Source organism: Corapipo altera, unplaced genomic scaffold, assembly GCF_003945725.1.
Source record: "Corapipo altera isolate COAL_440 unplaced genomic scaffold, ASM394572v1 113, whole genome shotgun sequence".
NCBI lineage: Eukaryota > Metazoa > Chordata > Aves > Passeriformes > Pipridae > Corapipo > Corapipo altera.
This window is the reverse complement of record NW_020884895.1, coordinates 2,221,967-2,245,792: the sequence shown is the minus strand read 5'-3', so window position 1 is coordinate 2,245,792 and position 23,826 is coordinate 2,221,967. Positions and strand designations below refer to the sequence as shown.

The following is a 23,826-nucleotide window of genomic DNA, read 5'->3' as shown; positions in this document are numbered from 1 at the left end:
GGGGCGATCCCGAGCGGGAGATACCGGGAAGGGCGGCCCTAGACCCGCCGCGCAGGCGCCCGCCGGGGCAGCCCCGCGAGGCCCCCGAGCGTGGTGGTTGCCATGGAGACGGGCGGCGCGTCCCGGTGAGGGGGAGAGGGAGGAGCGGCGCCTGGATCGGGGGGTGGGAGCGGGGAAAGGGGAAAATCCCGGTGGGAAGTTGAGGGGAGGCCCGGCCGGGCTGGGCAGAGCGAGCGAGAAGCGGCCGTGGCGGTGGAACGAGCCGACGAGCTCGCGGAGGAGAAGGACAGCGCTTGGTGTTCGGGGTGGGTTCCGGGCCCTGCCGGTCTTCCTCTGTTCTCACCTTGAATTAGTGAATCATCTCGTATTTATTTTACTTCCGATATCGCCTCAGTGACAGCAAACACGTTTCTACACTCAAATCCCTGTAATGAAGTCTTACATCCCTGTGTTTTCTAGATAAGAACAGCTGGCAGCACGTAGTCATCATTTCCTCACATCACAGTCATTCACTCCCGATTCTTCTCACTTCCCTGCGTGACATTGCCACACATTCAGGTGCATTTTCAGACCGCTTTAGGTGATTTAGGAACTTCCTCCAATAGGAGATGTGCCCTGGCTGGCACTGTCACTTTGTTCCCGAGTGCTCTGGAATGTGTGCTCAGGGTGCTTTTATGAAAAAATGGATCTTGAGCAAAATCTACTGACATCTTGTCACCAGCTGGGCTTGGAGAGCTTGAACCTGAGGGATTAATTAACCTGAGAAGCTGGAGTGAGGAATTAAATCCCCATCCAGGAGGAGAGTTAAATCTATCTGTACTTTGCTGGGCAAGTGTAGAAGCTCTCGATGCCTTATAAACATGTAGATGCAGACTTTTTCCTTAGAGAGATTAAACTGTTAAAAAGTAGGAACAGAGAAGTGATGGAATATAATGAATTTTCCAAATTGTCTGTTGGCTTCTACTTTAAGGAGGAGGTAGAAAGCAAAGCAACACTCAGTCATGTACGCAGTTAACAGTATAACATATGAGCATGGAGCCTCTACACAGAGAAAGGACACAGTCCTTGCTTTGAGGAGAATACAGTGTCTGTGAAAACACTGTTTTCCAGCAGTAGAGATGCCACAGCCAGTAAATGCTCCCTAAATCTTATATTTCCCTGTCCCATATAGTTTTAGACACATTTGTGACATACGGCTGAAAGTAGCACCACATCTTTCATTCCTGGGCTCTCCTGGGTTCTCACTGGTACAGCCTCAGAGCACAGCAGCTCTGAGGGAGCCTTTCTCCAGAGTCAGGATGAAACCTAAATTGCACCGCTAAGCCAAAATCAAGATTACTTCAGCTTTTCAAGGTTTCCCTTTCCCCTTCCCCTTCCTTTCCCTTTGCCTTATTTTTTTTTTCAAATGAGCACCTTCCATTCTAACATTTGTAGCCAGAGGCAGAGTTTTGTAAGGCCATTTTTTTTTTGTAAAAATGAAGCTATTTGTGATTTCTGGCGCAGTTGCTGCCACGGTGGATGTTCAGCACCTCTCCATGCCAATCACTTGCCAAAGAGAGCAAAAGGAGATGTGACAACCTCAGCTATGCATTTTATCACTGGAATTCACCAGAATCTCTTTAGCTGACTAAAAGGGATGCTGCACAAAATGCTGCCTTTGAAGCCATTTTCATGTATTGGGCAGCAGGGTGGGAGAAATGAACATCCAGGGCTCTCACACAGCAGAGGGAGTTGCAATCCCCAAAGGAACAGGGGGCCAGGCCGTTTTATACAGTTGTTTTAAAAATTATTTCTTGATTTGTTTTCCTTTCCCTTTATATCAGCAGGGAAAGAATGTCAACCAAAACTCCTGGGGGAAGCTGAATCCTTTACATATTTTTTTTTTAATTATTATTAATAGAGTTTAATGAGGGAGTTCAGCAAACACAGCAATGAAGGGCAGTGCCAGTGGCTGCATTGGGAGGGTCTGTGGGCACTGCATTGACACTGAAATCCAGAGCAAGCAGCTCCTGTTTGTAGAGTTTCCTAATGCCCCAGACAGTGGTTTCCCTCTCACTTCCAAGTCAGTATAAGACCAGAGCTTACTGGCTTGGCACGTGGATCTCCTGAGTGAGGGCAGGGATATAAGAGGAGATGTACAGGAGGAGCAAAGGCTTTAGAGAAACATTCCAGCAACATTGATATCCTGAGTTAATTCTCTCTTGGGCAGAAGCTGCTGATGAGAAAGAGGAAAAGCTGTTGCATCCTCCTTTGTTTCCAAATAAGTAACTTTTTCCTATGAGAGCTGCATTTTTTTTTCTTTCAAAAATGCTGCCATAATCATCTGTCATGGCTATCTCCCAACACATCTTTTTTCATCATATTTTTAGCATTAGGACTGCACATGTAATAGATTATTCTCATGTTGTTTAGACTCAAAACATGGATCTTAGGTTTCTGAAAAAGACAAAAATGAGTAAAACATTTAAAAATATTTTATTAGTGCCTGTGGACTGGAAAAAGACACTGTCTGACTTTCTTGATGTAAAAATACTTAATTTCTGCATCTCCACTTCTATCATTGATTCCAAGGTTGAAAAGAAAGGAAAAGTGATGGGTTTATTTTATTATACAGATTATTTGCTATTTATTTTTTTGGATTCCTATCTCAAGATGTTACTTTTCTTTTTTTTAAATTAAGATAAAGGAGAGGAAAAAGTCTCAGAAGCAAAGGGATGAAATCAGTTCCATCTTTGTCATCAAAAGCCCTGCACAGTGGGATTAATTAGGTAAGTGGGTATAAATAATACAAGGAGGACAGTGAACACAATGTTCAGAATCACTGCTTGGCTGTTATCTTTTCCTGCCATGATTTAAGCAGCTTCTTGAAATAAATCAGGGTGCCCCTACCATTACTTTGTCTGAAAGGCTGTTCCATATCTTCATCCATCCAGAAGTTAGAAACCTTATCATAATTGCTTGGCTTAGGGGAAATTACACTCCTTTGACCCTGGGCCAGTATTATCCTTTAACTTAAATACTTCTGTCTCTCCCTGGTATCTACTCTTCCTATGTATTTACAGAGAGCAATCCCAGTCAGTGCCCCTGGCACACTTTCCAGCTGTAATCTTTTCCACAAGGAGAGCTGTGTCCTGTTACAAAGGACAGCACATTTCAACACATGTTGCATTAAACAACTTACTGCAACAGAGGGACACCAGGAAACAAATATGTAAAATTGAAGTTATTTTTGTTTCACCTATTCTGTACTAACAGACATCAAATAAACCTGAACTGAGAAATGGCCCTTTTTTCCTGAACACATGAAATTAACTTCATGTTCCAACTGCAAATTAATATATTTTCTTCAACAAAAACAACAAAAAAGTATCAGGACAAATGATAACAGCTTCAGAGCTGCATTTTTAAAACACTTGCTTATGAAATATCACTGACTTCCAGTGATCCAGAGCACAACTGCATCCAAACCTCTAATTTTCATAGAATTGTGGCCATGTCTTATGCTAACAGGTACTGTCTGATGTATTTCCTTGGCACACTTACAGATTGGACTGTAATATTCTGCAGGACTAGAATATGTTTATTCAAGAGTTTTACAGATGGCACAAACCCACTTGTAGCTACAGCAGCCAAATGAAGGTTTTGTTAGTGGATGTTGATGCTTCCAATTGCAATGCCACTCAGGACCTCAGCCATCACAGACTCCAGTTGTGCTACACGTTATACAATAAATATCTGGTTTGTACATGCAGGCTTTGGAGCTATTGTCCAGTGTCTTATTAAAACATTGTAATTCTCAGATAATTTCTCCATTATTGTGCATGTGTTTTCTTAGGTATTTTTTAATAGCAAATTTCCACCTTACCCTCAATGTGCTTTCACAATATTCCATCTGTAAGCAAGGCAAAGGGGTGCTTAAATGTATGTCAGAGTAGTTTCATGTTTGAAGAGCAATTTCAAGTGAAATAACACAGAATGTTAAAGATAGTTTATTTAGTCCAAGAATTGGTTCTTGTTTGACTTTCAGCATCTTAAGGTGGTAACACTTCCTGCTGAGGGGACTGGGATCATAGAATTGTGAAGGCTACACAGTAAATAACGAGGAATGATTAAGCCATGAAGGTTCACTGTCTGTGATTTTATAAGACGTCAGTTAATTTTTTCCATTCAAAAAAGGCACCTTCGTTCTGTTGTTTCCCAAAGTCCACTATGAAACATTGCTCCCTCTTGAAGGATGAGGCACCCCACTCACTTTGTGCACCCCATATCCATTCCCTCCCCATCTGTCCACCCAGATCTGCTGTAGGAGGGACCAGGACCTCTTTGTTTTGTGAAAGCTAAACATTCCCACTGTCCCTGAATGCAGCCATTAGCAGAGCACGGCTCCTCTTATAAACAGTGTATGCAAGGCTATAAACAAAGCCAGGGAAGTATATGTAAGGCTGCAAATAAAGCTATTTTGTGTCTACCTTTAGTTTAAACTACTGTTACTAACATTACTAACACCATAGTATTTTTCTGATTGGTATCTTTTATCTTTGTTCCTCCTAGCAAGGACACAGAGACTAAACAAATGGAAAAAGTCACTCATCTGGAAGCTCTGCTGTTTGCTGCTGTGCTGGAGAACTGTGTCGATCAGCTCGAAATTCTTGGATACATCATGCCAATTTCAGACGAGGACAAGACAGACCTCAGCCATGTATGTGCCTATATCCACCCTGCTTAAAAAAATATATATCTTCTTTTTTTTTTTTTCTTGTCTTTTACCAGCATTTTTAAAAAATCAACTCAAGTATTTTTTCTGTAAATGCTCCATGACCCCTGGGTGAAGAAACACAATAGAAGTGCACAGATGACCAATTTTAATGCTTATACCACAGCACCATTGAGAAGCCTTTGTCAAGACTTTGCAGAGGACCCTACTGACCTGTAATGGATTTCCTGGGATAACAGTTTTAAATCTTGGTGGTTAGATGACTAGCAAAGGATTAGGGAAAAGGAAGCAAAACATATGTAGGTTCTTATGGAGATGCACAGCTATTTTAAAAGTGGAAATGAATAGGAGGTTTGAAAGTACTCAAACCCAGGGTAATTCTGTTCCTCTCTAAGTCCATGATAAAGTTCCTTTTGTTCCCACAGACAATGCATTAAGAAAGATGCACTTCAAAATATATTAGTAACTACCCTTTCTCAGTGATCACTAATCATTAGTTGATTTCTAATAGGTATTGCAACTAAGAGGGTTTGGGCAGAGATATGAAGAGAGAAGGCCTAATGTTCAGGCAGAGGTTTGTTGCTGTGGGGGAAGGTGTTGTGATGTTTCTGGTGGCTGTTAGACGTAGGAAACAGGATGGGACCATCCTGAGGGGTAACTGGTTCTAAGTTCTGTAGTCATATATTTTAAGTGACATAGCAGGCTGTTTCCAGTTTTAGCAGGTTTGAAACTTTTTTAAGATGAACTCAAGAAAAAAGTGTGAGACCAGGATGGAAATAAAAACTGGGATCCGAGTTTTCACATCTAATGATGTTCACTCTGTCTAATGTACCAGTTAAGAATGCCAGAGGAACGCAAATATACATGTTTTTCACGTGTTTCCTTGCCATACTACCTTTTCGAAAAACCCATCGCAGAGCAGCAGCAGCCGGAGTTACAGGAATTTCAGGGCGGGAACGATGCTCAGACTGTGCCATAGAGGGCACTCCTCCCCTTAAAGACTCCTATGAGCCGGCGTCATCTGTTCGCAGAGGATGCTTCTCCCTCTTTGAGATGGTGGGAAACCTCTTATGTGCCAGCAGCAAAACACAGAAAAAGAGCTTTTCTCTGGGACAGTAGGAGTTGTCCTTCTTCAGACACACAGATTCAGGCTGATAGACCTACTGAAGGTACACTTAAATTATAGAGAAAATACCTTCACCTTTCAATCACAGATGCTCATTTTTACCAAGTCACTGCTTAGTACACAACTTTATCCCAGATAATAAGCCCTACTTCTGCTCTTAAAGATGCCAAAACAAATCGAGAAGGAAACAATTTAGAAACAAGAAAATGGCTTAGGGAAGCAACTTGCTGACTTTGGTGCTCTGTAATTTTTTATTCCTCCCTGTTTCTCAGTATCCACTTGCCTGTTTTCATTGTATTTGTAGAAGACCTGTATTTCCAAAGCACCCTGGAGCTCTGTCAGTCAAACAAATCAATGGCATTTTTAAAGATTGACATCTAAATGTCAATTGATGACATTTCTGAGAGGATTAATCACAGTGTTGGCCAGCACCTCACTGATTTTACCAAATTAGATGCTCTTGTACACTGCTTCACACAGTGCATCCCCCAGGGGGAGGCAGCCTTTCTATTTGCTGAATTTTGGGCAACCGACAAAATTCTGTTAGGAGATGGGAACTCAGGCAGTTTACAAACTTCTTGCTCTTACATAGTTATTTGGTCATGTGTAAGTCCCTAATGTTTACAGACAATCCAGTTATTGCCTGTCTTGAATTTTCCCAGACATTAAAAAGCATCTGTCAGAATACTCATAAAATCTACATGATATTAAAGCAGTTTGTTTGCCAAAATTAGTTCTTTCTGAAGTACAGCCATCTATTTAACCTTTTTTTACTAATTCGCTACATAATTTTCATTGGTCTGGGTATATTTTGCATGTGATTCATTTAATGTAAATTTAACTGTCCAAAAATTAAGCACGTAGTTACTTAGCCTCCTTCTGTAGTCAGTGAGGAGTCAGGCACTGCCAGAGGCTGATCCGTCCCATCCAGAGTTGCCCAAGACACTGATAAGGAAGCAGCCCTTTGCAGTACCCTCACAGACCACTAATGGAGCCTCACTTGACAAGTAACTTTTTGGAAGTACTACTGGCATCCACAGCTGCTGCCCTGACCACTTGTTTTTACTCTGCCCTCTCTGCACTCTGTTGGCACAAATGTGTGTGTGTGTGTGGTTGTTGAAGAATCTGGACTGAGAACTGGTGCTGCCAAAAATAACCTTTTTTTCCCCCTCCTTTTTGATGGAAAATGTTTCATCACAGTGAGCTCTTTATCCATTTCCCCATGCATCCAGGGTGGGGAGCAGGCAGCTGTGGACTGGGATGGGGTTGGCAGTGACTGTGTTAGCTGGTGTCAGCACTGCTGCTAGGAAGTATTCAGCCACAGAGATGCTGGTAGGCAGGCAAGAAAAATTTCTCTTTTAGTGTCCCAGAGTACACACCTGCATTCTCACCCATAGCACATAAAGCAGAGAAATTCCTGGAAGCAAGAGCTTAGCCGATTTTATAATTTTTCTTTTTGCTTTTTCTGGGCCTTTGCCTTTTATTAATAAAATAGTACACGTCCACAAGATAACTTTCCATGCAGAAAGAGCTGCCAATATTTTGAATTTCATTTTAGAATTCACGCTACACTTCCTCTGCTGTCACTCTCTCAAAAAACCTGCTAAGCAGATAGCTGATGTCTGTCACTTTTATTTCCACATGGCTCTAGTTATAACACTAATACTGTGGGCAAAGGTCATGGTGACAGGCAGTGGGAAATGCCTAAGATGGAGAGAAGGCAGAGGGGAAACAGGCTAACAGTCTTCCAGTGCATAAAAGCTGCTGCAAAAAAAGGAGGCAATGATTTGTTCTCTGTGCCTACAGAGACCAGGATGACCAGCCAGGGGCTCAGCTGCTGCTGAGGAGAAAAAACTTTCTTACGGTAAAGATTGTTGAGAGGTGCTGGCACTGGCAGGAGGGTGTGTAGTCTCCACTGCTGGAGGCCATTAAGGACGTGTCAGGAATGACATAGTCTGAACCAGCATCTCTTGGAGCGGATGAATTCACCTTTTGAGCCCATAAACATCAATAAGCTACACTGTGTGCTCAAAGCTAAGCAACATAAATGTTTCTGCTCTTCCACTCTTTGCAGACTGTAACAGGCACTATCAACTGCTCTTAGTAAAGCTTTATTCTAGTTTATTATTAATCTTTCTTCTTCTCACATAATGTTGCAGAGGGTTTATTTCTGCTGTTCAGTGTGCAAGCAGGTCTCTTCTTCCCTTTTAGACTGGCATCCAGGAAATGAAAGAAATTATAGAGACCCAGAAGGAGCTGGACATTAATGACCCAGAGCTTATGTCAGCAAGGCAAGAGAGTGAGGAAACAGTTACATCTATGGTCCTGAAAAACACTGAACCCAAGCAGCAGATGGGGAAAACTGAAGATGGGAAAAGCACCCATCAGCCTTCCAAAAGGGACAGGAAACAGAGCACTGTGACTGCAGAGAAGCTCAGGAAAATTGAGGCTGACAGGTGAGTGAAGCACCTGTGGAGGATGCTCAGGTGTTAAGTTCTCAGTCTATCTCTTGAAAGCAAAAATACATGCTCCCCACCCTCTCACTGTCAGAGTGCTTCAGACTTGGTCCAGAAGTTCCTCTAAGGATAACAGTGGGATCTAGGTTCATAGGCCATTTGGTTCTGGCCATTGCTTGTGTCTGGATGCCCCATAATGACCAGCAGTTTATTTTGAATGGAGCTGCAAAACATTACCCAGTTGATAATGGTTGCTTGGGTGGAATTCATGCCAGACACTAATCAGTGCTGATGTTCTGGTACCTGGAGTCAGGTTCCCTTAGCAGATCCCACAGGAAAAGTGGGATCTGAGCTTTCTCCTGAACTCATTCTGCAGGGCACACAGAGTTTCTGTGGCAGTTAGAGCCATTCTCCTTTATAGAACAGATAAGACTAAATATTTTCTTTCTTTTTTAAAACAAACTTAATTCCTGCACCTAATCCAGTGTCTTGATTTACAGAAATACCAGCAGCCTTTGGTTTAAAAGACAGATTGAAGGGGGGGGGGGGGGGGGGGGAGCTGCCAAAATATAAATGCCATATGCACCATAACATTCAATAAACTGGACAAGCCCATGTTATTTGTTAAGATCAGCTTAGGGCTGTACTGGAATATTTTGGCATCCAGATATCCTCCCCCAGACACACTTACTTGCATCCCCAGGCCTCATTTTCCAGGATCCACCTATCTGTCACCACAACTGCAGGCCAGCAGCCTCCTTCCTTATGGCAGCACAGCCAGCATTTTTAAATGATAAACTTCAACCAACTCCTAATACAGAGTTTTTCAGATGTACAAGAAGCAGATACCATAGGAGAAGCACTCCTGGGTTTGGTAGGATGTAAGAACAGAAAACAGATCTTTTATTTCCTTACCTTTATCTATAAACAGTAATGGATAAAGGTGCCAGACACCTGTAAAGTACTGTTGTGTTCCTTTTGTTCCTGGCAGGCAGTATGCAAGTGATGTAATTGCTGTCACTATGAAAAAGATGCAGGAATCGGGAATATTTAATAGCCTAACAGAAGCTAATGAGAGAGAGAAGGAAAAAAAGAGCAAGTTTTATGATGTCCTCATCAGGTCAGTGTTGTGTTCAGTTCTTCTCTGCTTAACTGCTGAAAGCCAAACCCATTCCCACTCAGTGCATGCTGAAAAGGAAAAAGACCCAATAAAACCAAAATACAGAAGAGATTCTACTTTTTCAACTTGAATTGTTCTGCTTGCTTTACAAACTGCAATTCTTTTCCTTTCAGAAACAATTAGTGAATGGTTCTGATACTGATCTGAGCTAAGAATTGCCTGAGCTTTAACCACAGTGGACACATCAGTGTCTGCATTAATGCAAATGCTGTCTCATTTCAATTAAAACATAATGTGATATAGGAGCTCCCTGATCTTTAACTCCTGTCCCCAGTGAAAGCTAGAGCAGCAGAGAATCTGTTCAAACCAGGGCCAGCAACATATGGCCTTTAGGTGATCTGATGCCCAGGAGAATCTGCTCTGACCCATATGCTAATTGGCTCCCCTTTCCCAGCAGCAGTGAGGGTTCAGCACAGATGGTGACAGAGGAGTTGTCTTATTTAAGGCTAATCCGCCAGCCACTGCACTGTAGATCCTCTTCTGTCCCAAATCTTTCAGGGTACAGGTTTGTTATCATCTCAGCACTGGTGGTTCCTTACCTCAAATTTCTGAGCACTGGAGGCTTGGAGATTTTTTAGCATGCAAATCTCTGGTTCAACCCCAAGACTGTCAGAGAGAATCACAGTCATCAGACAAGCATTTGACCACTTTAAAGCTACTTTGCTCTGTGTAGCAGCTCAGGCCCATCATTTAGGGTGCACAGCAAAGCTGCTTTAAGTCATGATTTGTCATGAGTCCAACCTACTGGAACAGCTCCTGCAGTGGCTCAGGGGTCTGCCTCCAGGGCAAATCCCCAGCTTCCAGTGGAATGCGTGATTTCAAGCATGAAACCCAACTCTTCCACTGTCTAAAACCAAGGGATTTATTGTTTATCCATGGAAGGGACAAAAAGCAAAAATGAGAGTAGCAATTGGTTGTGGAATAACTGTCCACTACTGGAGGGCAGAAAGGAGCAGACAGATTATAATGAGAAAGTACATAATGCTTTTTATTCCATTCTGTCAATCATGTCTAGCCACTCTGTTCTTCTGTACATTCTTTTCATGGAATGAACTTGATCTGTCTTTCAAGATAATAAATACTTGCCTGGTTTTGTGTGAATACACTATGAAAGGCATCTTCAGTGACAGTGGGACTCCTTATCATGAGCTTTTGTTCATCACAATCAAACTAGCTAAGGACTCTGAAAATTAAATGCATGTGTGATTATAAGGTTGGGATAGGATACAAAGTCTCAGGTGCCAACTGTAGTATTTATTGGTTTTAAATCAAATCATGAGCATAAAAGCTTAGGTAAGTGCTCTGACTGAAATAAGATAATACCACCTAAAACATTACTGCATCTGCTTTGTTTTAGACAGATGGACCTCTCTAGCTTTTGGCCTTCACTTAGATCCCTTCATGGACCTCAGAACCTAAGATGGTGTTTTTCGGAAGATTTTAAGTCTAATATGAAAAAAACATTCTCCATATGTAATGACACACAAGCTGGCACTCTGCTGCTCAGACACACTTCTGCACAGAATCAGAATCTACTGAAATGTAGAAACTGTGACTCAATGACAGGCATCTTCCCTTTCTGCTATAGGAATTGCATCATCCTTAAGTCCACTCCAGGCTTTTAACAAGAGCATCCCCTGGTTTTTTGGCTCATTCTCCCTTTCATCCCCATCCGCCTTGCTCTGTTTGTGCACCTCTTCTTTCAGGATTTACTGAACAAGTCAGTAGTTTTGGTGAGAAGTTTCTGTTTGTCTTTCCACAATGTATCAGGAGACAGGAAGTTCCCTTTCTAGGTAAACAGCTCTTGTCTTTTTTGATACATTGAAGTGATTGTATTTTCCCACTTTTCTTCAGGGAGGAGGAAGGAAAGAAGGAGATAAAGTCACTCCAGAAACAGCTGCAAGATGTCAAGAGACAAACTGCAAAAGACCTTCAGGTGAGAGCACTTAGCACTGGGCATTGTGCCAGGGGGGAAGCCTGTTAGCAAGCTCGACTCTACTGCCCAGCATCTAGTACTCAGGGAGGACCTGTGGCATCCAGAATGATCCATAATTTAGGAATATAGAAGTAGAATAACTGCAATAAAGATTTGTATTTGGAATTAGCCCACTAATGACTTTGAGAGCAGTGTCCAGAGGTTTTCAAATGGGAGCTCAAAATGCTCATAATCATCATGATCAAATTGGAATGTCCTCAGAACACAGCTGGGAGTGGCAAAGCACAGATACCTGCAATCAGTGAGAAAAAGGTTGTCTGCAGATAGCAGTGTCTAAGGTTCTCTCATACTCATGCAGATCATCTGGCACAAAAGAAAATGTGACAAAGAAAGAATAGAAAGACAGACACCTTGTATAGGGGCAGGTCATTTTTCTACCTACATTTTTGTCTGGGAAAAATGCCATTAAAGTATTTTTCTAGGCTTCCAGACATTAGAAAATCCCAAACATGCCTACACAAGGGCAGATCAATGTTATTGCACATATGCTGTCAACTTGATCTTTCTGGAAAGCTTCAGCCCTTCTGTCTGCATCACGCAAACAGTGTGTGCATGAGCAGTAAATCTGGGGCATTCTGGAAATGTCAGACTTGCTACACAAGTGCAGATCAATTCAATGGCTTTTCACTGGTCACTGTGAAATGCTCACCAGACAGCTCAGACTTGATGCTCATGCAACATGGCCCTGCTAGGGCAGGAGACAGTGTGTGATAGCAAACGAGCGAAAGGGTCAGGGCTGTACAGGGGCAGGAGGAAGGAACAAGAATCTGACACTTTGTTTAGTAGTGAGCAAGAGGACAGCAAGGGCATCTGAGGAAAGAACTGGTATCACTGAATTTTGTCTTTGGACAATAGTGTAGACAGTAATCAAGCCAGGATATAGCTGACTACACAGAGGAATTTTAAGCCACTGACATGCTGGTGAAGTTTGGTTTGTAGAACCAAATCTTTTTGCTTCTGCACTTCCCTTCTTAGTCAGGCACTGATGGCTCCTGAGACGTTTCTCTTCTCCCACTCCCCAAGCTAGTGATGAGGGAGTTCTCCTTCTGTGTAGTGCTCCTCAAACCTCACCACATCTGTGCATACAGTATATGTACCCAGTTCTGGTTTAATGCCTTCCCAAGGTCTGGTATATGGGGGGCTGTAACCATCCCAACTCGCACCAGCAGCAATGTCCTGGCACTGTGCAGACAAGGGGCACTTCTCTGTGTCCTGACCTGCTCCTCTCTTACCTCTTGCAGTCATAAGAACGTGCGTAGCTCCCGTGCCGAGAGGAGGCTCTTCTCCTTGTTCTTTCAGTGCTAATCAGTTCTTGGGTTTTGCCTCATCAAGTGGGATCTGCACTCATCTGGTATTTAATATTTTAATCTTAGAAGTCCTTTTCTGGGCTTCCTTATAGTTTCGGCTTTGATAACAAATCAAAGACAAGACTACTTTCAAGTACTGCTTTCCTCCCGTGCCAAAAATAATGGTGTCTCACTGCGTCTCCCAAGGGAGAGTAATTTCTATTTGCTTCATATGGGATTTTCCCGTAGGCAGTTTTACAGACACTTGCACGATTTGTCACCTTGCCAACAAATTAAAAACAAAAATACAGCTTGCTGATTTTGGAGTACTTTGAACAACAATAATAATAATAATGCATAGACCTGTAGACAAAAGCCTACATGGTTGTCTCCAGCCTAGTGGATGAGAAAACAAAAGCAAGCAAATGTAATCTTGGAACCAGAAAAACACGGCCTTTGCTTCACTCATGTTTCCTGTGTATATGTATTTTCATTCTTGCTACCTCTTAATGAGATGCTAATTAATACTTTATTAGCCTGCTCAGCTCATTTTTCTTTCTAATGGAACACAAATCAAATGCTAAATGTTCTTGTTTTGTTTTCTTTCCTCTTGGAAAGCACTGACGTCTGTAAAGGAGCTGAAATGATCTGTCTGGTTTTGCTCTTACCCCTCCGTGCAGGAGCAGCACCGGTAGCTCAGGTTTGGCCGCAAGGCTCTGTTTGCTGCTGCAGTGTTCATTTTCTAGTTTGTATAAAAATACTCACTTTCTTGGGTTTCCTGGACAAGTGATGGCAGTCTGTACAGGTTTTGAAACAAATTAATACATAGAATTATACACCTTCACATAAAAATTTAGGAATGTAAACTTTAGCATTCCTGCACTGCTCTTCGCCTGAAGACTTTTTATGTCCTGCAGGTTTTGTGTACACTTGTGCCATACATGTGTGCAAGCAGTGGTGTAACAGGCAGTAATATTGCAGCTACCAACTAGACAGGAATCCAAGCCATTGCACCACGGTACCAGTGAAAACAGGTCCATAACTTCAATTCTGTGTGGGCTGTCATAACACATCCAGCTCCACTGTATCAGTGCCCCACCTGATCGTACTTTTAGTAGTATGACTAAAATCCATCATGTTTCTTCCCTTTTCCTCTCCCAGGAAATGCATCAATGGAGTGTTCTAGGGAATGCATTAAACACATATACACAGCCACTGGTGCATGTTTCTACTGGAGAAATGCACCAGGTGATTACAGTAGAAGGCACAAGGTTTGTGATGGTCCTGAGCTTCTGCATGACTTCATTCCACTGCTGGCAGAGCCCCAGGGAGTGCAGCAGGGCCCAGAGCTGGTGCACCAGATCCAAACCTGGCTCCAGAGGGGCACAACTTTCCACAGGAGTGCTGCTGCCAAGAGGTCCTGCTCCCTCTGCAGCTGCCTCTCACCAGCTCTCTCCTACAGTTGTTGGGATTGTATGTGAGCTGGTAGAGGGCTGCAGAAGCTGTTCTGTTGAAGCTGGGTGACCTGCCAGCCTCTCTGTCCTTTGGGCCCTGACATTCCTTGGAGGTGTGCAGCATGGGGATGTTTTGGAGCTGGGACAGAGATGCAGGCTGTGGCCTCATTGAAGTGTCTGTAGGGCCACACGTTGTGGTTTCAGGGGGAGCGGGTCCAGGCTGCAGCAGGTGTGCAGATCTAAGCATATCTCCAGGCTCTGCAAGATGAGATGCTGCAGCTGCCAGTGAGAGGCTTGAGCTCCGAGGCACTGGGTGTGGGAGCAAGGCAGAGGTAGCAGGGCTCCCCACCGGGGCTGCTGGCACGGAGCACAGCACCCCCTCCCCTGCCAAATGGCAGCACGGGGAGTGCTGCTGGCGACAGGAGATTCATCTGACGGCTGGGGAATTCCTCAGACTGTTTACTCCTGTTGGCTACTTTTGTAACCAGATGTATTTCAAATGACTGTAAACACTAATTGCTGGGGAAGAGCTGGGAGATCTTGGTGGCACTTACAAGAGAGATAAATCAAAGTAAATTAAAACACGGGAGTGCAGATAACGTCTCCAGCTAAGTGCAGTTGTTTTTGCAGCCAAACAGCATCTGCGGGACAGACTCCTGCGGCACCGGGTGACAGCAGACAGGCCTCTGGCTGATGTCTGTGAGCTGAGAGATCAGAGAAAATCAGCTTGTTTACCTGCTTGTGAAGCAGACTGGCTCCCGACAACTATTTCCTGGGTTTTGATCTTGGTCTCTGACAGTTTTCTGATAGTTTTGGACACGAGGAATGATTTTGCATCTTTGGTTTGGCAGATTCAACACTGAAGTCATCCCAAATAAGCAGCCCAGAGATTTACTGCATCAGCTATGAAAGCATTCCGTGTCCTGGCGGGGACCTTTGCTACGATAAACTAGAACGAATAAATATTAACTCATTTTCCCAGTGCCTGTCCCTGAAGTTCAGGGAACAGCACACTCTGCAGACGGTGCCCACAGCTTGTGGGCATTTACTGCAGCGTTTACTCCCTGCAGCCAAACACTGAACCAGATCTGCAGTGCCAGGTCCAGCAGCAGGAGCTGCCCTCATCCCTGCAGATGACTTTCCCTCTCCAGGCAGACGCTGCTATAAACCACCAGAGGGGTTTTGCATTTCACTTCCAGAGGGGTTTTGCATCTGCTTTGGGTTGTGTAACCAAGCCCCCAGACTCCCCACCCCTAGCCAGGATCTTTTACAACACCACAGACCAAATCCAAACCACAAACATGCCATACAACAGGGAGCAGATGGGCCCCCATCCCGGCTGAGGCATGAATCAAAAGCACTTTTTGCTTTACTCAGATATGAAATGAGAAAGAAAATAACCTGGTGAAATGTTCATGCTCTTCTCATATCTCCGAGTGCTTTGTAACCTAGGCTGAACCCTTCTTTTCTGGCCTGTTTGCAGATCTTTGGCAGATAGGATTAACACACTGACATCAGCAGCACTTGACTTCCCAGAGGCTCAGCACCACAAAACATTGGTTTTTTTCCATTAGCATCTCCCCATTCTCTCTGCCAACCCCTCAGTGTGGACACGATTACACCATGACCCAGGAAGACAATCTCAAAATAGAATGTTACACTCACCTCCCATGTCTACAGGCTGGGAACACAACCCCTCCCAACAGCCACCAAAATTCCATGCCAGGGAAAATAAAGGCCATTACCAGAAGCCTTAATAGGGCACAAACAGCTCATGTCTGTAGCTGTCTGCAGTCATATGATGATATGTCTGTAAAATAGTATCTGATGTTGGAAACCTTCAAAAGCATGAGAACGCCTGACCTTTGAACCCCCAAAACACCATCAGCCAAGGGCACCAGTCGTCCTGAGCCTCATAAAAGTACTTTACTCTTCCTAACTATGTCAGACAAGGAGTGCAGAAGTAAGGACTTTCCTTTTAGCTGCTCCAAACTCTTCTTATAAGGAAACCTTTTCCAAATGAGTCATGCTGCAGAGGCTTTCAAACACAGCACTGTTGAGCTGGCTTCTTCCTGTGGCATTTTTCCATGTTTACACAGCTAAGGAATGTGAGGTACTTCAGAGACAAGATATGTGGGCTTCAAAAGGTTTAAATGCTGGCACTTTGGCATTTCATCTTTATCTTCAGCTGTGAGGTTTGGCTGATGAATATCAAAGCCATCACAGCATGGCAGGAAAGCAAAGAGAAAGGCTGTGACAGAGCAATTGGGTGCCAAACCAGAGGTGTTCACGTTGATCCTGCATAATTGCACAGGAGGCTTTGCTTTGATGACCTTCTTAACTCTCGATACAAAAGTCTAGAGTTTTTCATTTTACAGGCAGTTCTTCCAAGTTCCAGCCCTGAAATGATGAACTTTTATCCGTTACTGAAAGAAATTAATTAAAAAGGAGTAAACAAAACAGCAGTCCCAAATCAAGCAAGTGTGCTTTGCTTCCTGAGCACGCTCCAAAAGCTGGACAAACCACTCAGGATTCTTGCCTGTGGGGGAGCTCTGCAGAGCAGAAATAGAAAGGGAAAGCTCAGCTCCATCACAAAACAAGGCATGGGGAGAGGCTGGGAGCTCATAGTCAGCTTTTCCTTGACACTTCTTCCTTGCCCTGGGTGTATGTTTTTGTAACAAAGTGGGCACCATCTACCTGTTAAGATTTCAAGAAATAACTGTTTAAACATATAAGCAAGACAGGATTAGATTTGCACCGGTTCCTAAGTTTGAGTTTATATAGTTGCTGCATAACTAGAAAAAAGTGAATCCAAGGAATAAAGTTTACTTTAGGATAACAGATTTTGGCTTATGTGGGGCTGAGCATTATCTTCCTCTTACAGATGCTCACTCACTGAGATGGTCTAATCCAAGAAGTTAGTATAAGGAAAGCCTAGCTTCAAGTGGCTAAAATTATTTGGCTTCTTTCATGTTTATACTAAACATGTCTGAATCCATATCTGCACGAGGGACCAGAAGGCCTGGCTTCTCGTCCCACTCTGTTCATCACTCCACCGTATCCAGAGGTAATCACTCCTTGCTGGTGGGTTTATTGCCATCTGTGTGAGTTACAAATCAAACTAACCTTTGAAGCAGAGGTTGAAATAGAGCAACATTCAGGGAAAGTGTGAAGCCTATAGCCTTGTCTCTTCTGAGTTTAGCATTCTGACTTCAGTCTCCAGGCTTGCTTTTGTGCTGCTTTTGTCTCCACTAGAACAGAGATAAGATCATTGATCGCCTCAAAGACAAACTCCAAGAGAAGACTGCCAAACTGGACACAGAAAGCTCCTACATGAAGAAAGATACAGACCTCCAGATCCACCAGACCCAGGGGAAATGCAGCAAGGAAGAGAATGCCCTGAACAACGAAATCCAGGTAAGCCCTTCCCCATGGCCCATACTGGAAAGCAACTCCAGTCAGTGAAGGGCAGAGCCCTCCCTTGCTCCCCAGATGCCCTTCCTGTTCTCTATTATAGTCACCAGCACAACTGTTTGTTGTGGAACTGGATCTGAAAACTCATCGGGGTTAGAAACCTTTATATTTTCCATTGCTTCTCTGTATGGTCCTGCAAACAGCAACAGCACGGATGGTGTGGCTGCAGGAGACTGTGAATGCTTAACGTAATGCCACTGTCAGAAAATCAGACCCATAAGTATGTCCAAAGGGGTAGTTACAAGGGTATTTAGCACACAGGCAGCCTGAGCTCCCAGCATTGCCCCCATCAGACTGTGCTGATAGAGCTGCTCCTGTGGACCTAAGGTGAACTGGACTAGAAAACTGTTTTGGTTTTGCAAGCATCTTTTTTTGACTGATCAAGGTCTGATCTAATTGTCCCTATTTCATGGATGGCCCAGGGGCAAGGACTGCCTCAGTTAATTTTGTCACTGGAAAAAAATGTCTGTGGACTACACAGAGCTCCAGCACTCTATCTTGGCTTTCAGCAGCAGTGTGTTACACACTAACACCGACTCTCGCATTTTCTGTCTGCACTGATCACAGAACTTGAAGAACCAAACTGATGAGGAGATTCAGCTCCACACGGAGACAGAAAATTTCCTCAGGCAACAGTATCAGGTATGTGTGACTGTCAGCTAATGCTTAAAATAGCAACCTATAAACACTGTATCATCAATTAATACCTAAAGAAAAACAGTTATTGCTCCACAAATGTACCAGGTTCATGGCTGCTGCAGTTAGAATGATTACTTATCCTCATGTCTCAATTAACCCAGCTCTCCCAGAAGTGAGATCTGCTACATATAGGTACATTTCCTTAAAATTAGTGTTCATGTAATAATTTGCATTGTTTATTCAGGTGTCGCAGATTTTTCCTCCCTCAGGTAGTTGTATTCGGCTGATTGGAATGTTATTTAGAGCTTCCTTGGCAGTATCTGGGGCTCCCAGCACCTCGGGGAAGAGCACCTACTGCCCAAGGGCTGCACAGAGGGGACACTGAGGAGGGAACTACACAAACTGCCAGACCAGTTTTGCCTTATCTTTATCTGAGGAAGAATCAGGGCTGGAGAGTTGCTAACCCACAGCTACTGTGCACATTCTCAGCAGTAATCAACCATGAATGTCCCTGTGGTGTTAACATTGCAAAGCCTCTCATAAATGATATAACTGGAAGAAAACCTGTACTTCTGCAGGGTACCTGATGTCACTGCCAGTACAAAATTTAATAGGAGATAATACATTTTTTAAAATGTAATTTGAGTGCAAACCAGTGCTGTATCTTGTGAGCAATTAAACACTGCTCTGTACCCCAGAGCCTTGCTCTGATCAATGCTCACAGCAAGGGGACTGTCCAAGCCCACACTGCAGCCTGTCTGACCTCCAGCACACAGCCATGCACAGCCCCTCAGTGCTCACACAGCAGCTGGTGGCTTTGCAGGGGCCCGCAGAGAGGAGGATGACCGTGCCCTCCATCTCCCTCGTGTGTCCAGCTGTGATGCCGTAATAAGATTGATGCTTTTCCTCAGATTATTTTTCCATGGAAGCAATCACGGTTGTTGCTATGGAGAAGTCACTGGTGAATGGCAGGAAGTCATCTGTGTGACTGTTTCAGAAACACCTGCCCTATTCACGAGTGAGACAAAGCCAAGTTCACAACCTGAAACAGCGTGAAGTGCTGTCCCCTGGGACCTTATTCCTGGTGCTTAATCCAGAAAGCAGATAAGGAGTCAGACAGAGGATAAAACCTTTCCCCTGACAAATTGTTTTTTAAACACCCTCCCCCCCCCCCCACCCCCCACCCCCGTATACACACAAAGAATGGCTTCTGCTTGTCTCTTGCTTCACCAGGACTGACTGCACAAAATTAACCTCCAGTGCTTCTCCATCCCTCATGCACCCCTGAAAGCCCAACCCAGTCTCCTTATCCCCAGTTCAGTGCCGTGGCTGCCATGGTGAACTCCAGTGAGGGGCCTGCAGGCCAGCAGCAGTTTATCCTGTATCCAGTCATTTTGTCCTAGGGGCTTGATCCTTCCAAGATGAGCCAGAAACACTGACCATGCACCATTTACAGGACTCTCACCATCCTCCTGAGAGCAGGCCATGTAATAGTAGCAAACCTCTCACCTGTGCACTCTTTGCACCATGCTGAGCATCACTTCCTCCCCATGCAGAAGGTGGAAGAGAAGCTGGAATACTGGATGCAGAAGTACGAAAATGACACTGACGCAAAAGAAGTAGAACTGGATGACCTAAGAGCATTGAAGGCAGAGAACTTGGAAACAATGCAGAAATTTGCCAAGGAGGTAAGACATCAGCAGCATCTCAGTGCTCAGCCACGCAAAACTGCACTAGGCTTTTTCCTACCCTCATTCAGATAAGGAACCAGGACCACAGGAAAAAAAAATAAATCAGTAACTTTGAGGCACAGAGTGCAATTATAAACACTGGTCCTGAGAAGGCAGCGACCGAGATGTCATCTTCCATTTGCCACCTGTGACATCAAGGAGGGATGATGATATTTCCCCTACAGCTATTTTCAAATACCAGCAAGTACTGAGAGAGCTACTGACAGCACTTGTGAGGGGCAAAGACACTGTCCCATCCCATCAGTACACCTCACCTTAGTTTGCTGCCTTAGTCTGAACAGATCTGCTTCTTCCAGCTCCTTCTAGCAAAATCAGGATAACACAGGCTGGAATTGAAAAAGGCAGCTCATCCCTTCCTGCAGACACACACATTCCCAGCTGCACAATGCTGTTATCAGGGAGCTGATTCCAGTTAGAACCATTCCTGCCCTACACTGGGTTCTTGGTTAACTACTGGGCTCTGATCACAGTGGAACAACAGCACAGGGCAGAGAGAAGTGTCTAGAAAAATGTGTGTTTTAAAGCCAGAAGGAATTAACTTGTAATCATTCCTTACCGTCAGTGGGTCTGAGATGATGGGACTGAGTTTGATGTTTTCCTGCTTGTGGGCTCATTTTTCACTCTGTGCACTGTCATCTCAGAGTCCCAAGTGTGTTTGTACATCCTCTGCTGCTTAGCCTGAGGGACCACACGTCCTCCCCACCACCAGCTGTTGCCTGGGACGCGTCAGACGGCCATTTTACAGCACGGGATCAGGGGGTTAATTACACCCAGGCCTTGAGAGGTTCCACTCTGGCAGCAGCTCGAAGTGCCTGAGGACTGACAGTGGTAATGAGCAACATTTGCCATCTGCATTCAGGAAAGATCAAACAAAGGAGGTGGGGGAGGAAGGTCCACAGTCACACATTACCCCTGCGCTGCCCTGGAGCTCCCTGGTGCACAGGGTGGGGACCCACCCCATGACCCACAGGCCTGAGCAGTTCTGGCAGGGCTGTGGGAAGTGAGTAGCAAGGATGAGTAGGCAGCCAGAGGAGAAGAATCCTTGCACCAGGATCCAGGTGAGCCCTGCCCTGCCCTGCCCTGCCCTGGCAAGTGGCTGGGCACGGTGAGCCTCAAAGGCTGGCCCTGCAGTTTAGGGGATGTGTTTGTCATGTGGCTTTTGCCACCCCTGTGCTCTCTTGCAGTGCCTGATGTTCAAGGAAAACATCATCACTGACCGAACAGAAAAGAAGGATAGAAAAAAACAACGAGAGCAGGATGCCCTGGAGCTGAAGAGCGCCCTGAAGGTAAAGGGGAGCAAAGCTGAGGCGATGCTGCTCCATCAGCAGCTGGGAGTTAATAATCTGTGCCACAGGCTTTGTCCAGGTAGAAAACAGCCCCATAAAGTTGGCTGGTGTGGGGTGGCACAAGCAACGGACAAAGCCTGTCCCTTTCTGACTCAGAGCCAGCAGTTGGCTCCAGGTTTGAGATGGGAGCCAAAGGGGAGAAGCCAGTCTCCTGCAATGATCTGGGGCTGTGCCCATTGCATCAGCCCCACTGCATGGGTGACACAGGGAGGGCCATGGGGCAGTGCCTCTGCTTGTCCCTTGCCACCAGCCACAGACGCCCTGCCCCAGCTGTGGGTGCTTCCAGTGCAATCAGGAAGGCCTGACGGCTGCTGTGTGGGCTGGAGGTTCCCTCCTGTGTCTGGGGAGCACAGGAAAGACTCTCTGGCATTGAGCTGTACCAGGTACCCCAGCAAGAAATTTCCCCTGAGGCCTCTCTTTCTCACTTCCAGGTGCAGGCCTGGTGGAAAGGCACGATGGTCCGCAGATTCCTTGGCCCTTACCAGGCCCTCGAGAAGCTTCTGAAGGAACAGGCAGCAGTGCAGACAGAAACAGGGAAGGAAAAGAAAAAGTAAAGAAAATAAAGAAAGTGCCCACAGATGTGCTCCAGGTCTGTTGCTGGGCAGAGCACTGCAGTCTGTCTGACAGGACAAAATAAACCATATAACAGAGTTCGGGCAATTCTGGAGAACACAGTTCGTGACAGACACAGTTAAGGTGCAGCTGCAGTCAAGATCTTGAAGCTGCCCTTGTAGAAAGACAGTTTCTCCAACACAAAGGGGATTTGCATCAAAGCAGTGAGAAACACAATATCCCCCCAAACTGCTTCTTGGGAACAAGACAGATAGTGGGAGGTAATCCTGTTACCAGCCCAGTAGCTTGCTGGCATGGGATGCTCTGCACCTGGAACCTCCTGTGCAGCCCTCAAAGCACTGGCCATGGCTGGAGTGCTGGTGTTTGCTGTGGGTCAGGCAGGGAGGTCGACACACCCACGTCTGGGCTCCAGCTGTGCTCTCCCTGCTGCCAGTGCCTGTGTCAGGTCAGCAGGGGAGAACGTGGGCAGTGCAAACACAAGTGCAATCAGAGCACACAGGTTTCCACTCCCACAGCCCTGCACAATGTCAGCACACAGACAGAGCAGCTCCTTCTGACTGAGGAAAAATGGGAAAAGACAGCTGGACGTGTTGCCTACAGGAGCTGGTCTGTCACACTATCCCCACCGCCCCGGCCACCGTCCCTGCTCAGCGAGATGGGGCTGTAGGCAGGGAGTGAATCTGCTGGGGAGCAGAACTGCTAAGAGGGCAAGAAGGGAACCCCTTCTCCTGACACCACTGTCAGTCAATCATGTGCAGGTCTGAGCAAAAAGCCCTGCAGCTGAACTGGCTCGTTTCTGACTCTCCCAAGGCAGGAGATGAGCTCAAACCAGTCTGCTCTTGTCTTTGTGACCAGCCCGTGCTGGCCCCATCCAAACATCCTCATGTCCAAGCTGAACTGGGAGTGAGATAAACCATGAGCAGAGACCCTCTGGCTCAGAACTCTGAACAGGGAAAGGGGCTGGTGCCCCACTGTAAGGCAGAGTTGACTGTCCAGGACTGCTGCAGTTTCAGACGCTCCAGATAAATCCATGTTAGAAGTACCGGTGTTGCTGCTGGAGCACGGTCACTTGCTTGACACCTGAACACGTTCCCATTCCAGCACTGGTACCAAAGCTGCAAACAAATGCACTTGCTTCCCACAGTCCCCACACAGTGCTAAGAACAAGGGTAATTCCAGTACAGTGTCAAGCCAGGACTGTGCTTACATCCCACTGCAGGAGGCACCTCAGTGCACCCCCGGGAGTTACGTTCCTAATTTTAACTCTTCCTTTTCTTGCGCTGCTGACTCAGCAGCAACATTTCACCACGGAGTAGCATTTTCCATATGTCGTGGGTGTTAACAGGTGACCTTCTTGGGTGGAAGGAATGAAGTTAATCACAAACTCTCCAGAGGGTTTGAGGTATGGAAAAAGCAGGTTGGGGGGGGGGGCAGCAGATCTCTGCTGTTTATATCAAACTCCAGGCACACTTTAGTAATGCAGCCAAACACCTGAAATCTGATGCGTGGCCTTGGCTGGGCTGCGCTCACTTCTCAGCAGAGAATGAAACAAAACTCTGGAAACAAAAACAAAAAGGGGAACAGGGTTTGCTACTCCCATAAAGTGGGGTGTGCTGAACCTCAGGTCCCAACGTGATTGTCCTGGTCACTGTGGGGTCACAACAGGGGCACAGGTGTGTGACCTGACTGAACCCCGTGAGCTCACACCTCCCGGGGAGCTGCCACAGACTCTTGCCAGGGGACTGTGGGCAAACTGCCACCCCTCCAGCTCCTCCTGGCCTCCTCTGCTGCACCAGCCCATCCCAGGGGTGCTGCTCTCCGAACCAGCCTC

General features: G+C 45.4%; 1 protein-coding gene across 3 annotated transcripts; it reads left to right on the top strand.

The window, feature by feature from the left end:
* The first annotated feature begins 60 nt into the window (after positions 1 to 60).
* On the top strand, positions 61 to 22,082 carry IQCG (IQ motif containing G). Of its 3 annotated transcripts, none has more exons than XM_027647224.1 (11): positions 61 to 125; positions 2,681 to 2,768; positions 4,556 to 4,699; positions 8,052 to 8,296; positions 9,288 to 9,416; positions 11,331 to 11,412; positions 17,468 to 17,629; positions 18,254 to 18,328; positions 19,882 to 20,013; positions 21,261 to 21,362; positions 21,854 to 22,082. In XM_027647224.1, exons 3-11 carry the CDS (start codon positions 4,574 to 4,576, stop codon positions 21,974 to 21,976), a joined length of 1,176 nt encoding a protein of 391 aa, XP_027503025.1. In that variant the 5' UTR covers positions 61 to 125; positions 2,681 to 2,768; positions 4,556 to 4,573; the 3' UTR covers positions 21,977 to 22,082. The 3 variants fall into 3 exon arrangements, with proteins under 3 accessions (XP_027503025.1, XP_027503026.1, XP_027503027.1); XM_027647225.1 differs by having other exon boundaries at positions 72 to 163; XM_027647226.1 differs by lacking the exon at positions 61 to 125 and adding an exon at positions 179 to 305.
* The last annotated feature ends 1,744 nt before the right edge of the window (positions 22,083 to 23,826 follow it).

Coding starts and splice junctions, on each gene's coding strand:
- IQCG (XM_027647224.1), top strand. CDS start 4,574: ATGGAAAAAGTCACTCATCTGGAAGCTCTGCTGTTTGCTGCTGTGCTG. Junction 18,329..19,881: donor TCCTCAGGCAACAGTATCAG/GTATGTGTGACT, acceptor CTCCCCATGCAG/AAGGTGGAAGAGAAGCTGGA. Junction 21,363..21,853: donor AGCTGAAGAGCGCCCTGAAG/GTAAAGGGGAGC, acceptor TCTCACTTCCAG/GTGCAGGCCTGGTGGAAAGG.